Source organism: Salmo salar, chromosome 07, assembly GCF_965601325.2.
Source record: "Salmo salar chromosome 07, fSalSal1, whole genome shotgun sequence".
Lineage (NCBI taxonomy): Eukaryota > Metazoa > Chordata > Actinopteri > Salmoniformes > Salmonidae > Salmo > Salmo salar.
In genome coordinates this window covers 4,857,575-4,872,423 of record NC_138297.1, presented here as the reverse complement: position 1 = coordinate 4,872,423, position 14,849 = coordinate 4,857,575, and the positions used below count along the sequence as shown (strand labels likewise).

Sequence of the window (14,849 nt, the reverse complement as noted above, 5' to 3'; positions counted from 1 at the left end):
ACATGGTACTTTTCTAGACACCCAAAGCTCTTCATAGTGTAAGGGGAAACTCACCGCCAACACCAGGGCTTGACTTGGACTGAAATAGGTTCAGGTACAAGCCAATGTTTTACCTTTTTTTATTTGGCGATATGGCAGTCAATTGAAAAACATTCTAACAGTATTTCTGATTGTCTCCTCTAGATTCTTCTCGAGATTCCGAGTTGGATGACCGTTCAAATCGTTTTTCTCCCAGTAGGAGCTCGTTTTTGTTTCTGTTCCCAGTTGTCTTGAACGCGCTGAAGTCGGAAGTCAGAGATTTCCCGAGTTCCCAAAGGTTTTGAATGCAGCATTAATGTTCAGTGCGCCATTGTATTTTTCCCTTTGAGTCATCAACCAAAACTCCTCAGTAGATACCCCGTGAATTCATTTGGTCACATGACAGCTCAATTAACTGTTCGATTTCACTGACCAGCATGTCAACTGAGCCAGAATCACAGTCAAACGGTATTAGGGAAGTAGGTCCCAAAGTACTCTTCCAAGTGTTGGAGGTGAGCAGTCGTCACTCGTGTGGGACGCTTACTGATGCTGTTTTCTGTTTAGATACATGCCCAGCCGACAACGTGGAAATGGTTCTCTTTTGAAAGACCAATAAGAATTATTTCCTCTGAATCCAGTGATTCGGTCACTGACCCGTAGAATGTGTTGTTGTTGTTGTTGTTGTTGTATTTCCCTCTGCATGTTTGCGTTCAAGGAGTCACTTTTTATTTTCATAACACAGAAAATCAACCAAGTGATATATATATTTTTTTTATGGATTACAACAGTTCCTCTCAATGCAATGTTTTCCTCCCAACACTCCCCCTCGATAACCACCAAGCCTCGGTGTGAAATGATCCCATTTCTCCACATAGTTTTGCGATACGCTGTGTGCGCAGTGGATGTGGTTTGTCTCCGTTACCTGCTGCATTATATCTCCCGAGTTCTGTGCTCAGCTCTTTTGCTGCCAGTTGCTCAAGATACGCTACATGGGATCTTTTTTTTGTGTCAATAAAATGCGCAAATATTTGATATTATAACAATAATTTCGAAGTACATTTGGGAGTCACGCGATGACATGTTGTGTGGTCCTCCCACTACGACTGATCAGGAAAGCAGTTTATTACTACAGATTAAATACATTAAGGTGATAAACTCGATGCTCCTTTCCAGTAAATATCGAGGGTCTTATTCTGGTGACAGGATAATCGATGCTTGGCTGCCGTTTGTCCATAATAATAATAATAATAATAATAAAGTAATCGTGTAGGTTATTTGTGCGCAGACAGCCCTGTTACCTCGAGTGACCTCGCTATATAACGCAAACATTTTTTACTGAGAAAAGCATCAGAAAGAGTTGAAAATACCATGGAAACACATTAAAACTTGTATTATTTTTTATTCAGTACATGGGAATTTAAACGCAAAAGGTTATTTTTCTGAGCACTACACACGCGTCATCACACACCCTCGCCTGATTGGTCGAGTAGGCGGGGCCTTCTGACTTTGTGGCTGTGGTAACTAGTGAGAGCCGCTCACCGTCGTTGGATAACAGATGGTATAAAAACTAGCTGTCCTCTGGGTGACTGACTCGTTGCCCCTCTGGGTGACTGACTCGTTGCTCCTCTGGGTGACTGACTCGTTTCCCCACTGGGTGACTGACTCGTTTCTCCTCTGGGTGACTGACTCGTTCCTCCTCTGGGTGACTGACTCGTTGCTCCTCTGGGTGACTGACTTGTTTCCCCTCTGGGTGACTGACTCGTTGCCCCTCTGGGTGACTGACTCGTTGCTCCTCTGGGTGACTGACTCGTTTCCCCACTGGGTGACTGACTCGTTTCTCCTCTGGGTGACTGACTCGTTCCTCCTCTGGGTGACTGACTCGTTTCCCCTCTGGGTGACTGACTCGTTTCTCCTCTGGGTGACTGACTCGTTTCTCCTCTGGGTGACTGACTTGTTTCCCCTCTGGGTGACTGACTCGTTTTGACTGACTCGTTTCCCCTCTGGGTGACTGACTCGTTTCCCCTCTGGGTGACTGACTCGTTTCCCCTCTGGGTGACTGACTCGTTTCCCCTCTGGGTGACTGACTCGTTTCTCCTCTGGGTGACTGACTCGTTTCTCCTCTGGGTGACTGACTCGTTTCCCCTCTGGGTGACTGACTCGTTCCCCCTCTGGGTGACTGACTCGTTTCTCCTCTGGGTGACTGACTCGTTTCCCCTCTGGGTGAATGACTCGTTTCTCCTCTGGGTGACTGACTCGTTTCCTCTCTCGGTGACTGACTCTTTTCCCCTCTGGGTGACTGACTCGTTTCTCCTCTGGGTGACTGACTCGTTTCCCCTCTGGGTGACTGACTCGTTTCCCCTCTGGGTGACTGACTCGTTTCTGCTCTGGGTGACTGACTCGTTTCCCCTCTGGGTGACTGACTCGTTCCCCCTCTGGGTGACTGACTCGTTTCTCCTCTGGGTGACTGACTCGTTTCCCCTCTGGGTGACTGACTCGTTCCTCCTCTGGGTGACTGACTCGTTTCTCCTCTGGGTGACTGACTCGTTTCCCCTCTGGGTGACTGACTCGTTCCCCCTCTGGGTGACTGACTCGTTTCTCCTCTGGGTGACTGACTCGTTTCCCCTCTGGGTGAATGACTCGTTTCTCCTCTGGGTGACTGACTCGTTTCCTCTCTCGGTGACTGACTCTTTTCCCCTCTGGGTGACTGACTCGTTTCTCCTCTGGGTGACTGACTCGTTTCCCCTCTGGGTGACTGACTCGTTTCCCCTCTGGGTGACTGACTCGTTTCTCCTCTGGGTGACTGACTCGTTTCCCCTCTGGGTGACTGACTCGTTCCCCCTCTGGGTGACTGACTCGTTTCTCCTCTGGGTGACTGACTCGTTTCCCCTCTGGGTGACTGACTCGTTCCTCCTCTGGGTGACTGACTCGTTTCCCCTCTGGGTGACTGACTCGTTTCTCCTCTGGGTGACTGACTCGTTTCTCCTCTGGGTGACTGACTTGTTTCCCCTCTGGGTGACTGACTCGTTTTGACTGACTCGTTTCCCCTCTGGGTGACTGACTCGTTTCCCCTCTGGGTGACTGACTCGTTTCCCCTCTGGGTGACTGACTCGTTTCCCCTCTGGGTGACTGACTCGTTTCCCCTCTGGGTGACTGACTCGTTTCTCCTCTGGGTGACTGACTCGTTTCTCCTCTGGGTGACTGACTCGTTTCCCCTCTGGGTGACTGACTCGTTCCCCCTCTGGGTGACTGACTCGTTTCTCCTCTGGGTGACTGACTCGTTTCCCCTCTGGGTGAATGACTCGTTTCTCCTCTGGGTGACTGACTCGTTTCCTCTCTCGGTGACTGACTCTTTTCCCCTCTGGGTGACTGACTCGTTTCTCCTCTGGGTGACTGACTCGTTTCCCCTCTGGGTGACTGACTCGTTTCCCCTCTGGGTGACTGACTCGTTTCTCCTCTGGGTGACTGACTCGTTTCCCCTCTGGGTGACTGACTCGTTTCCCCTCTGGGTGACTGACTCGTTTCCCCTCTGGGTGACTGACTCGTTTCTCCTCTGGGTGACTGACTCGTTTGTCTTCTGGGTGACTGACTCGTTTCCCCTCTGGGTGACTGACTCGTTTCTCCTCTGGGTGACTGACTCGTTTGTCTTCTGGGTGACTGACTCGTTTCTCCTCTGGGTGACTGACTCGTTTCTCCTCTGGGTGACTGACTCGTTTCCCCTCTGGGTGACTGACTCGTTTCTCCTCTGGGTGACTGACTCGTTTGTCTTCTGGGTGACTGACTCGTTTCCTCTCTGGGTGACTGACTCATTTCCCCTCTGATCTATCCCTATTACCTCTCCCAATGGACTGGCCCGCTATTATCTTATTGAGAGCTCTCAGCACCAATCAGAAGAGACTACTTGTTTAAGAGCGGCGAGATGCCCCCCCCCAAAAAAGGGAAACCGTCCGTTCTGCAGCTGTTTGGAAAACTGAAAGCTGGTACGCTTATAGAAGGGAGGGAGGGAGGGAGGGAGGGAGGGAAACATTAAAAAGACAAAGCAGGTGTAGAGAGGTCGTTGGGAGGACAGAGAAAGGGGGTTCAGGAAAAAAAAAGACAGAACAGAGAAAAGGAAAGCAAATTAGCATTTTGTATAGTCTATTTTGTAATAGTGAGAAAAAGGGTAATTTAAGTGTCACAATATATTGCACTGAGATCACCATCCTGCAGAGAAATGTGTGCATTGATAACATTTCAGTGGCCTTGTGGTTCGAGTGTCCGCAGCAAGTTTGATCCCCACTGAGTCATTTCCCCCGCTGAGTCATACCAAAGACTATAAAATTGTTTTAAGCCTAAAGTCTTAACTCTTAACTTAACCATTTTGAATTAATTCCCGAAAACTTAACCAGTCGCGAGACGCCGACGTAAGCTTCCTGGGTTGCAGCTGCAGCCAAAAACACCATGAAATTTCACTTTGGAAAAAAACCAAAACGTCGGGGAATCTGAAGTCAAATTGGTCAAACCGTGGAATCTTGTTGACAGTAGATCTGAAGAGCTCAGACTTTGGAGGAACGCACGCACGCACGCACGCACACACACACACACACACACACACACACACACACACACACACACACACACACACACACACACACACACACACACACACACACACACACACACATACACACACACACACACACAGACGCATAAACACACACACACACAGACGCATAAACACACAGACGCATAAACACACACACACACACATACACACACATAAACACACATTAACACACACACACACACACAGATGCATAAACACACACACACACACAGAGACGCATAAACACACACACACACACATACACACACATAAACACACACACACACACACACACACACACAGATGCATAAACACACACACACACACAGAGACGCATAAACACACACACAGACGCATAAACACACACACACACGTGAGTGAAGGCCATGTATCAGGATCAAAGTAGACCAGGGGAAAAGAGGAGTCTGCTAAGGACAAACACACTTAGTGGAGATCAAGAACCAAGGAATAGGTCCTTCAGAAGAAATACAAGTGATGGACTAGATTAGTCAGAGGGAGGGAGGGAGGGAGGGAGGGAGGGAGGGAGGGAGGGAGAGAGAGAGAGAGAGAGAGAGAGGGGAGGGAATGAGGGAGGGAGGGAGGGAATGAGGGAAGGAAGGAAGGAAGGAAGGAAGGAAGGAAGGGAGGGAGGGAAGGAAGGAAGGAAGGAAGGAAGGAAGGAAGGAAGGAAGGAAGGAAGGAAGGAAGGAAGGAAGGAAGGAAGGAAGGAAGGAAGGAAGAAAGAAAGGAGGGAGGGGGGAGAGGGAATGAGGGAGGGAGGGAGTGAGAGAGAGGGGGAGGGAAGGGAGGGGGGAGAGGGAATGAGGGAGGGAGGGGGGAGGGAGGGAGGGAGGGAGGGAGGGAGGGAGGGGAGGGGAGGGAGGGAGGAGGGAGGGAGGGAGGGAGAGGGAAGGAGGGAAGGGAGGGGGGAGAGGGAATGAGGGAGGGAGGGAGGGAGGAGGGATGAGGGAGGAGGGAGGAGGGAGGGAGGGAGGGAGGGAGGAGAGGGAGTGAGGGAGGGAGGGAGAGAGAGAGAGGAGGGAGGGAGGAGAGGGAATGAGGGAGGGAGGGAGAGGGAATGAGGGAGGGAGGGAGAGGAATGAGGGAAGGAAGGGAGGAAGGAAGGAAGGAAGGAGGGGAAGGAAGGAAGGAAGGGAAGGAAGGAAGGAGGAGGAAGGAAGGAAGGAAGGAGGAGGAAGGAAGGAAGGAGGGAAGGAGGGAAGGAAGAGAGGAAGGAGGAAGGAAAGGAGGGAGGGGGGAGAGGGAATGAGGGAGGGAGGGAGGGAGGGAATGAGGGAGGGAGGGGGGAGAGGGAATGAGTGAGGGAGGGGGGAGAGGGAATGAGGGAGGGAGGGGGGAGAGGGAATGAGGGAGGGAGGGGGGAGAGGGAATGAGGGAGGGAGGGGGGAGAGGGAATGAGGGAGGGAGGGGGGAGAGGGAATGAGGGAGGGAGGGGGAGAGGGAATGAGGGAGGGAGGGGGGGAGAGGGAATGAGGGAGGGAGGGGGGAGAGGGAATGAGGGAGGGAGGGGGGAGAGGGAATGAGGGAGGGTGGGGGGAGAGGGAATGAGGGAAGGGAGGGGGGAGAGGGAATGAGGGAGGGAGGGGGGAGAGGGAATGAGGGAGGGAGGGGGGAGAGGGAATGAGGGAGGGAGGGGGGAGAGGGAATGAGGGAGGGAGGGGGGAGAGGGAATGAGGGAGGGAGGGGGGAGAGGGAATGAGGAGGGAGGGGGGAGAGGAAGTGAGGAGAGGGATGGAGGGGAGAGGGAATGAGGGGCGGAGGGGGAGAGGGAATGAGGGAGGGAGGGGGGAGAGGGAATGAGGGAGGGAGGGGGAGAGGGAATGAGGGAGGGAGGGGGAGAGGGAATGAGGGAGGGGTATCAACGAAAGAGTGCAGTGCTCCTTTCTCTTATCTGGTCTTTTCTGTTGAATAAAGAACAGGAAGAAAAATGAAAGAATATCTTGTCTCTTTATTTAAGAAAACTTAACAGAAAACTCTTCTAGCAAACCTCTTGAGAGAGATGTGTGTGTGTGTGTGTGTGTGTGTGTGTGTGTGTGTGTGTGTGTGTGTGTGTGTGTGTGTGTGTGTGTGTGTGTGTGTGTGTGTGTGTGGTCTTGTTCTTCTATTCTCGTGGGGACCTGAAATCCCCAGAAGGATTGTAAAAACATGGAAAATTATCCCTCGTTGGGGAAATTTCCCACATCCCCAAAGGCTATTTTAAAGTTAGGGGTTAGGTTTAGGGTTATGGGTCAGGCATCAGGTTTAGGGGTTGAGTTTAGGGTTTAGGGTTAGCGGTTATGGAAAATAGGATTTTGAATGGAAATACATTTTAGGTCCCCGCGAGGATAGAAGAACAAGTGTGAGCGCGTGTGTATCAAAACCTAGCGTGACTGAGTCCTCAGTCCCTTTCTCCCCCTCAGCCTGCTAAAGGTTTCTGACACAAAAACCCATCACATTTTAAACTCGGTTTAATGTGACATCATCTATACAGCCGGTGGTCACTCATTACATCTGGCTTTATAACAAACCTCCAGCCATAAAAAAAAAAAATGCTGAGTGGTCTTTTGATAGCCCTCTCCCTCTTGTCTTCCACCCTTCCCTCTTGTCTTCTACCCTTCCCTCTTGTCTTCCACCCTTCCCTCTTGTCTTCCACCCTTCCCTCTTGTCTTCCACCCTTCCCTCTTGTCTTCCACCCTTCCCTCTTGTCTTCCACCCTTCCCTCTTGTCTTCTACCCTTCCCTCTTGTCTTCTACCCTTCCCTCTTGTCTTCCACCCTTCCCTCTTGTCTTCCACCCTTCCCTCTTGTCTTCCACCCTTCCCTCTTGTCTTCCACCCTTCCCTCTTGTCTTCACCCTTCCTCTTGTCTTCTACCCTTCCCTCTTGTCTTCTACCCTTCCTCTTGTCTTCTACCCTTCCCTCTTGTCTTCCACCCTTCCCTCTTGTCTTCCACCCTTCCCTCTTGTCTTCCACCCTTCCCTCTTGTCTTCCACCCTTCCTCTTGTCTTCTACCCTTCCCTCTTGTCTTCTACCCTTCCCTCTTGTCTTCCACCCTTCCCTCTTGTCTTCCACCCTTCCCTCTTGTCTCTACCCTTCCTCTTGGTCTTCTACCCTTCCCTCTTGTCTTCCACCCTGTCCCTCTTGTCTTCCACCCTTCCCTCTTGTCTTCCACCCTTCCCTCTTGTCTTCTACCCTTCCCTCTTGTCTTCTACCCTTCCCTCTTGTCTTCTACCCTTCCCTCTTGTCTTCCACCCTTCCCTCTTGTCTTCTACCCTTCCCTCTTGTCTTCTACCCTTCCCTCTTGTCTTCTACCCTTCCCTCTTGTCTTCCACCTTCCCTCTTGTCTTCTACCCTTCCCTCTTGTCTTCTACCCTTCCCTCTTGTCTTCCACCCTTCCCTCTTGTCTTCTACCCTTCCCTCTTGTCTTCTACCCTTCCCTCTTGTCTTCCACCCTTCCCTCTTGTCTTCTACCCTTCCCTCTTGTCTTCCACCCTTCCCTCTTGTCTTCCACCCTTCCCTCTTGTCTTCTACCCTTCCCTCTTGTCTTCCACCCTTCCTCTTGTCTTCTACCCTTCCCTCTTGTCTTCTACCCTTCCTCTTGTCTTCTACCCTTCCCTCTTGTCTTCCACCCTTCCCTCTTGTCTTCTACCCTTCCCTCTTGTCTTCCACCCTTCCCTCTTGTCTTCCACCCTTCCCTCTTGTCTTCTACCCTTCCCTCTTGTCTTCTACCCTTCCCTCTTGTCTTCCACCCTTCCCTCTTGTCTTCCACCCTTCCCTCTTGTCTTCTACCCTTCCTCTTGTCTTCCACCCTTCCCTCTTGTCTTCCACCCTTCCCTCTTGTCTTCCACCCTTCCCTCTTTGTCTTCCACCCTTCCCTCTTGTCTTCCACCCTTCCCTCTTGTCTTCTACCCTTCCCTCTTGTCTTCTACCCTTCCCTCTTGTCTTTCCACCCTTCCCTCTTGTCTTCCACCCTTCCCTCTTGTCTTCCACCCTTCCCTCTTGTCTTCCACCCTTCCCTCTTGTCTTCTACCCTTCCCTCTTGTCTTCCACCCTTCCCTCTTGTCTTCTACCCTTCCCTCTTGTCTTCCACCCTTCCCTCTTGTCTTCCACCCTTCCTCTTGTCTTCCACCCTTCCCTCTTGTCTTCTACCCTTCCCTCTTGTCTTCTACCCTTCCCTCTTGTCCTTCCACCCTTCCCTCTTGTCTTCCACCCTTCCCTCTTGTCTTCCACCCTTCCCTCTTGTCTTCTACCCTTCCCTCTTGTTCTCTACCCTTCCCTCTTGTCTTCCACCCTTCCCTCTTGTCTTCCACCCTTCCCTCTTGTCTTCCACCCTTCCCTCTTGTCTTCCACCCTTCCCTCTTGTCTTCTACCCTTCCCTCTTGTCTTCCACCCTTCCCTCTTGTCTTCTACCCTTCCCTCTTGTCTTCCACCCTTCCCTCTTGTCTTCCACCCTTCCCTCTTGTCTTCCACCCTTCCCTCTTGTCTTCTACCCTTCCCTCTTGTCTTCCACCCTTCCCTCTTGTCTTCACCCTTCCTCTTGTCCTTCTACCCTTCCCTCTTGTCTTCCACCCTTCCCTCTTGTCTTCCACCCTTCCCTCTTGTCCTTCCACCCTTCCCTCTTGTCTTCCACCCTTCCCTCTTGTCTTCTACCCTTCCCTCTTGTCTTCTACCCTTCCCTCTTGTCTTCTACCCTTCCCTCTTGTCTTCACGCTTCCCTCTTGTCTTCCACCCTTCCCTCTTGTCTTCTACCCTTCCCTCTTGTCTTCTACCCTTCCCTCTTGTCTTCTACCCTTCCCTCTTGTCTTCTACCCTTCCCTCTTGTCTTCCACCCTTCCCTCTTGTCTTCCACCCTTCCCTCTTGTCTTCTACCCTTCCCTCTTGTCTTCTACCCTTCCCTCTTGTCTTCTACCCTTCCCTCTTGTCTTCCACCCTTCCCTCTTGTCTTCCACCCTTCCCTCTTGTCTTCCACCCTTCCCTCTTGTCTTCCACCCTTCCCTCTTGTCTTCTACCCTTCCCTCTTGTCTTCTACCCTTCCCTCTTGTCTTCTACCCCTCCCCCTCTCCCTCTGCTAGCTTCTGTCCTCCTCTGGGTACATTGACTTCAATAAAAGTAGAGAGGAGGAGAGCGCGCAGATGCTAGAATTATACAACAATCAAAGGGATCATGCTGTTTGTACGTGGCTGCTATGAAAGTGAACTGTGTTTGAATGTGATCAGGGGTGTATTCATTTCCTCTGATTATGTTGAAAAATGTTTCTTAAACACAGGCAAACAGAACTAAAACAGCGATGAATTAAACATACCTGAATTTGTCCAATAGAAACTCTTGTTTGCAACCGTTTGACTAATGAGTACACCCTTGTCACGACATGGCCCTTCTGGGTGTATATCGTGGCTCCCCCCCCTCTCATACTCTCTCCCACCACAGGTTTTTACAACAGTCATATATTCCTGGTAGAATCTCTCAGTATTGAGGGAGAGAGCCTATGGAGAACAAAGTCATGCTTCTTGCCAAAACTCCTAATCCACAAAATTGGAGAATTAAACAATATTTATATTTTTGAGAATGTGGGAATCCGTGGACACTTAAGGGACAGTCATGTCGAGTTTGTTTCATTTGGTGACCTCATGAAGGACAGGAGACAACATATTGCTGTTTCGTTGTTTGTATGCGCTTCTTAATTATTGCGGTTTGAATCTGAATGTTGGATAAAACTAAATGATTGACTATAAAGGAATACTTTTGAAAAGATGAAATGTGATGTTAACCTTCTAAATGAAAGTTTTCATGCAAAGTTTAGCTAGTCAGTGGACACTCCCCCGTGAGCCCAGACATTACACCGTGCCATGTAACGCCACCTTCTTCTACTAAGTATAAAACCCACTTCCGACAAAATGTACATTTAGATCAGAAAACATGAAGTGGTAGCTGCATGTTGAAATGGTTGGCAACTCTACAAGAGTCAAAAACACAGGGACGAAGTACCCACGTTGAAATGGCTAAGAAATCTACAATCTAAAGAACAATTATTCAGGCTGCATCTGTTTAAATACTTTAGTTTGGTAAACACACCCGATCTAAGAACATTTTTTTGAATTGTACTCTGAAGGATCCATTATAACAACATACCCTCTCCGACGGACTCTGATCTCTGGTGGACAAACCAGTGGCTTTCTGTCAACTGACTATCCAGCAGATGGACCGGCGATCGCAGAGAGGGACAAGCCAAAACATATACTCGTAAACATGTAAATTGCAATTTCTTTTTGAATGTGCGGTTGTTCATGTTCAAAGTATTAGCAATTTCTATGAGTGTAGTTATTCTCTCTGAGTTTCCCACTCTTCAACTGTCCCCACCCCTTTCCTTTGTCTACCAAGCAGTCATATTGGCTTAGGGACTTTTCTATCATGTCAGTAACCAATGTATAACCTATTTGTGTGTCTGTGTTTATGTCATTCTGTGATTGATTAAGTTAGTAAATAAATAATTAATTAAGCCAATTTGTATTTCGCCGATTCATGATATTTGTTAGGGTTGGTGCAGATATCCAAGGGTTTGTGACGTTCAGGAATGAGAACGATGAGGTAATAAATAATACATTAATAGAAGACTGTAGTCGATAAGATAATAAAATATCTGAAGAGTTATATTCGGGAAATTGAAACTCTAAACAACATGTTTCCGTGGTGCCCCAACTTCCTAGTTATTTAGTAAAGTTACACGATTGGTTGATTCACGTAATTAAATTACACATAGAGAATTGATTTAATAATATACAGTCTTTACGTTTTAATGATAGTCAGCTAGATGAAGGCAAGAGTCTGCAAGGCAGTATTGAATGTGTCAATGTCTGTCACTCAAATTACTTAAATCTCATGATGGGTATAGAGAATATTAGAGTATCACGTAGTGGTCTTAACCTGTTGATGTATGATTGACAGTCATGCAACATTCTGTAATAGAAAAGGCCATGCTCATAACAAAAATAATCGTCCTCCCTCATCTTAAACGGCACCGTCCGCCACTGGTCCACAGACTCTAGAGCAGGGCTCTCCGACCCTGTTCCTGGAGAGATACCCTCCAGGAGGTTTACACTCCAACCCTGTTCCTGGAGAGATACCCTCCTGTAGGTTTACACTCCAACCCTGTTCCTGGAGATATACCCTCCAGGAGGTTTACACTCCAACCCTGTTCCTGGAGAGATATCCTCCTGGAGGATTTAACTCCAACCCTGTTCCTGGAGAGATATCCTCCTGGAGGTTTTAACTCCAACCCTGTTCCTGGAGAGATATCCTCCTGTAGGTTTTAACTCCAACCCTGTTCCTGGAGAGATACCCTCCTGGAGGATTTAACTCCAACCCTGTTCCTGGAGAGATACCCTCCTGGAGGTTTTAACTCCAGCCCTGTTCCTGGAGAGATATCCTCCTGGAGGTTTTAACTCCAACCCTGTTCCTGGAGAGATATCCTCCTGTAGGTTTTAACTCCAACCCTGTTCCTGGAGAGATATCCTCCTGGAGGATTTAACTCCAACCCTGTTCCTGGAGAACTACCCTCCTACTACCTCCTTAACTCGTAAACAATGAAGACTATTCTCATTCTTTAAAACCAACCTTCTCCTTAGGCCAAATGGAGGACAGTAACCCCACTATAGGGCTGATATTTCACGCTACATAACCCAGATAGGACCCATTGAAGTGGGGAGAGGGTTGATGCCCTTACCCCATTTCTTCCATCCAATCATTCCATTCATTGTCCCTTTCATCCATTCCTCCTCCATCCATCCATCCATTCATCCATCCATCCATACCTCCATCCATACCTCCATCCATCCATCCATCCATACATCCATCCATCCATCATCCATCCATACATCCACCTCTCCTCCATCCATCCATCCCTCCACCTCTCCTCCATCCATCCATCCACCTCTCCTCCATCCCTCCACCTCTCCTCCATCCATCCATCCACCTCTCCTCCATCCATCCATCCATCCATCCATCCATCCACCCCTCCTCCATCCATCCATCCATCCATCCATCCATCCATCCTTCCATCCATCCATCCATCCATCCATCCATACTTCTATCCATCGCCCCTCACACTCCCTCACTCCTAAAATGCATAATGTAATCTGTTCACCAGAGAGACAGAGATGGATGGAGACGCTAGAGCGGTCGCGGTCGTTATGGTAATATTGTGTCCGTGGTAACGGTGTTGAAGGGAGGAGGAAGGTCAATCATATTTTGAAAATTCTGTCAGAAAGGCAAGTGAAGGTTGAAAAACACAAACGTATATTGATAGATTTAGAAAGGTATTTTCTTTTACTATAAAAATAACCTACATCTGATCATAAATAGTTAAAATGTTAAATGAAGTTTGACATCGTTTTAAATGACTTTTTATCTATCATAAAGTTCTACTTAGTTTAAAGATATGTTCCCGGAACTTTGGTGACTTCTAAGTATTTTTTTTAAAGCCTCTCGCTTTGTATCAATGTGTTGTTTATACATTCATAATCTATGAGCAGAATTAGTATCTTACCTCATTTAGCGATGAAATCCCTAGTTTGAAAAACGACTGTTTTTTCCCCTATATTTTCCCCCCATATGGGCCAGCCCCCTAGCAATTTGAGTTCTAGCCAATGAGCTTCAGCCCCTCACCATTTGAGTGTTTACAGACAGGTGTGTGCCATTTTCCAAATCATGTCCAATCAATTGATTTTTACCACAGGTGGACTCCAATCAAGTTGTAGAAACATCTCAAGGATGATCCATGGAAACAGGAAGCACCTGAGCTCAATTTAGAGTCTCATAGCAAAGGGTCTGAGTTCTTATATAAATAAGGGATTTCTGTTTTTTATTTTATTTTTATACATTTGCAAAAATGTCAAACTGTTTTTGCTTTGTCATTATCGGGTATTGTGTGTAGATTGATAAGGGGAAAAAACTATTTAATCCATTTTAGAGTAACTCTGTAACTTAACAATGTGGAAAAAGTCAAGGGGTCTGAATACTTTCCTGAGGCACTGTATAAGAAAGATCAGATTTAAAAAATGAGCTTTCAGAGCTGGCAGTGCTTATTCAATTAATTAATCTCTCTCTCTCTCTCTCTCTCTCTCTCTCACCTCTATCAATTCAATTCAAGGATCTTTATTGGCATGGGAAACATATGTTAACATTGCCAAAGTAAGTGAACTAGATAATTAACAAAAGTGAAATAAACAATAAAAATGAACAGTAAACATTACACTCACACAAGTTCGAAAGGAATAGAGACATTTCAAATGTCATATTATGTCTATATACAGTGTTGTAATGATGTGCAAATAGTTAAAGTACAAAAGGGAAAATAAATAAATATAAATATGGGTTGTATTTACAATGGTGTTTGTTCTTCACTGGTTGACCTTTTCTTGTGGTAACAGGTCGCAAATCTTGCTGCTGTGATGTCACACTGTGGTATTTCACCCAGTAGATATGGGAGTTTATCAAAATCGGGTTTGTTTTCAAATTCTTTGTGGATCTGTGTAATCTGAGGGAAATATGTGTCTCTAATATGGTCACACATTTGGCAGGAGGTTAGGAAGTACAGCTCAGTTTCCACCTCATTTTGTGGGCAGTGTGCACATAGCCTGTCTTCTCTTGAGAGCCAGGTCTGCCTACTGCGGCCTTTCTCAATAGCAAGGCTATGCTCACTGAGTCTGTACATAGTCAAAGCTTTCCTTAGGTTTGTGTCAGTCAGTCTATCTCTCCCCTCTCTCTCCCTCTCTGTCTCTCTCCTCTATCTCCCTCTATTTCTCCCTCTCTCCCAATTCCCCTCATCTATCCTCTCTCTCAAGTCCCCCACTTCTCTCCCTATCTCTCTCTCCCTCCCTCCCTTTCAAGTCGCTCCCCATCTCTCCCCATTCCCCCATCTCTCTCTCCCCCTCTCTCCCTCCGTCTCTCCCCATTCCTCCATCTCTCCCTCTCTCTTTATTTATCCTTTCATTTGTATTATTAACTTGATCCCATTCCAGTCCGGAAACCTAGCGTCAAGCTTCTGCTGACCGCTTGTCCTCTCTCTTCTCTGTAAACGTTCAATTAATACATTGACTCAGATGGCGATATGTGTGTGTTAATATATACGACCTCTAAAACGCCTTTTTAGTCTTCGATCAATGTTGAAATGAATATGATTTATTTAGAACCCAGCGTCCTACACATACCAACGATATCTGTCAACGTTTTAATTATAAATTATCTAATTAATTAA

General features: G+C 47.7%; 1 protein-coding gene across 1 annotated transcript; it reads right to left on the bottom strand.

The window, feature by feature from the left end:
• Positions 1-1,539: 1,539 nt before the first annotated feature.
• On the bottom strand, positions 1,540-4,988 carry LOC145879981 (uncharacterized). Its single transcript, XM_082977269.1, has 4 exons — positions 4,974-4,988; positions 3,102-3,871; positions 2,004-3,048; positions 1,540-1,968 (listed from the first exon to the last, which is right to left on the bottom strand). The coding sequence occupies exons 1-4, from the start codon at positions 4,986-4,988 to the stop codon at positions 1,540-1,542; spliced, it is 2,259 nt and encodes a 752-aa protein (XP_082833395.1).
• Between the last annotated feature and the right edge of the window lie 9,861 nt (positions 4,989-14,849).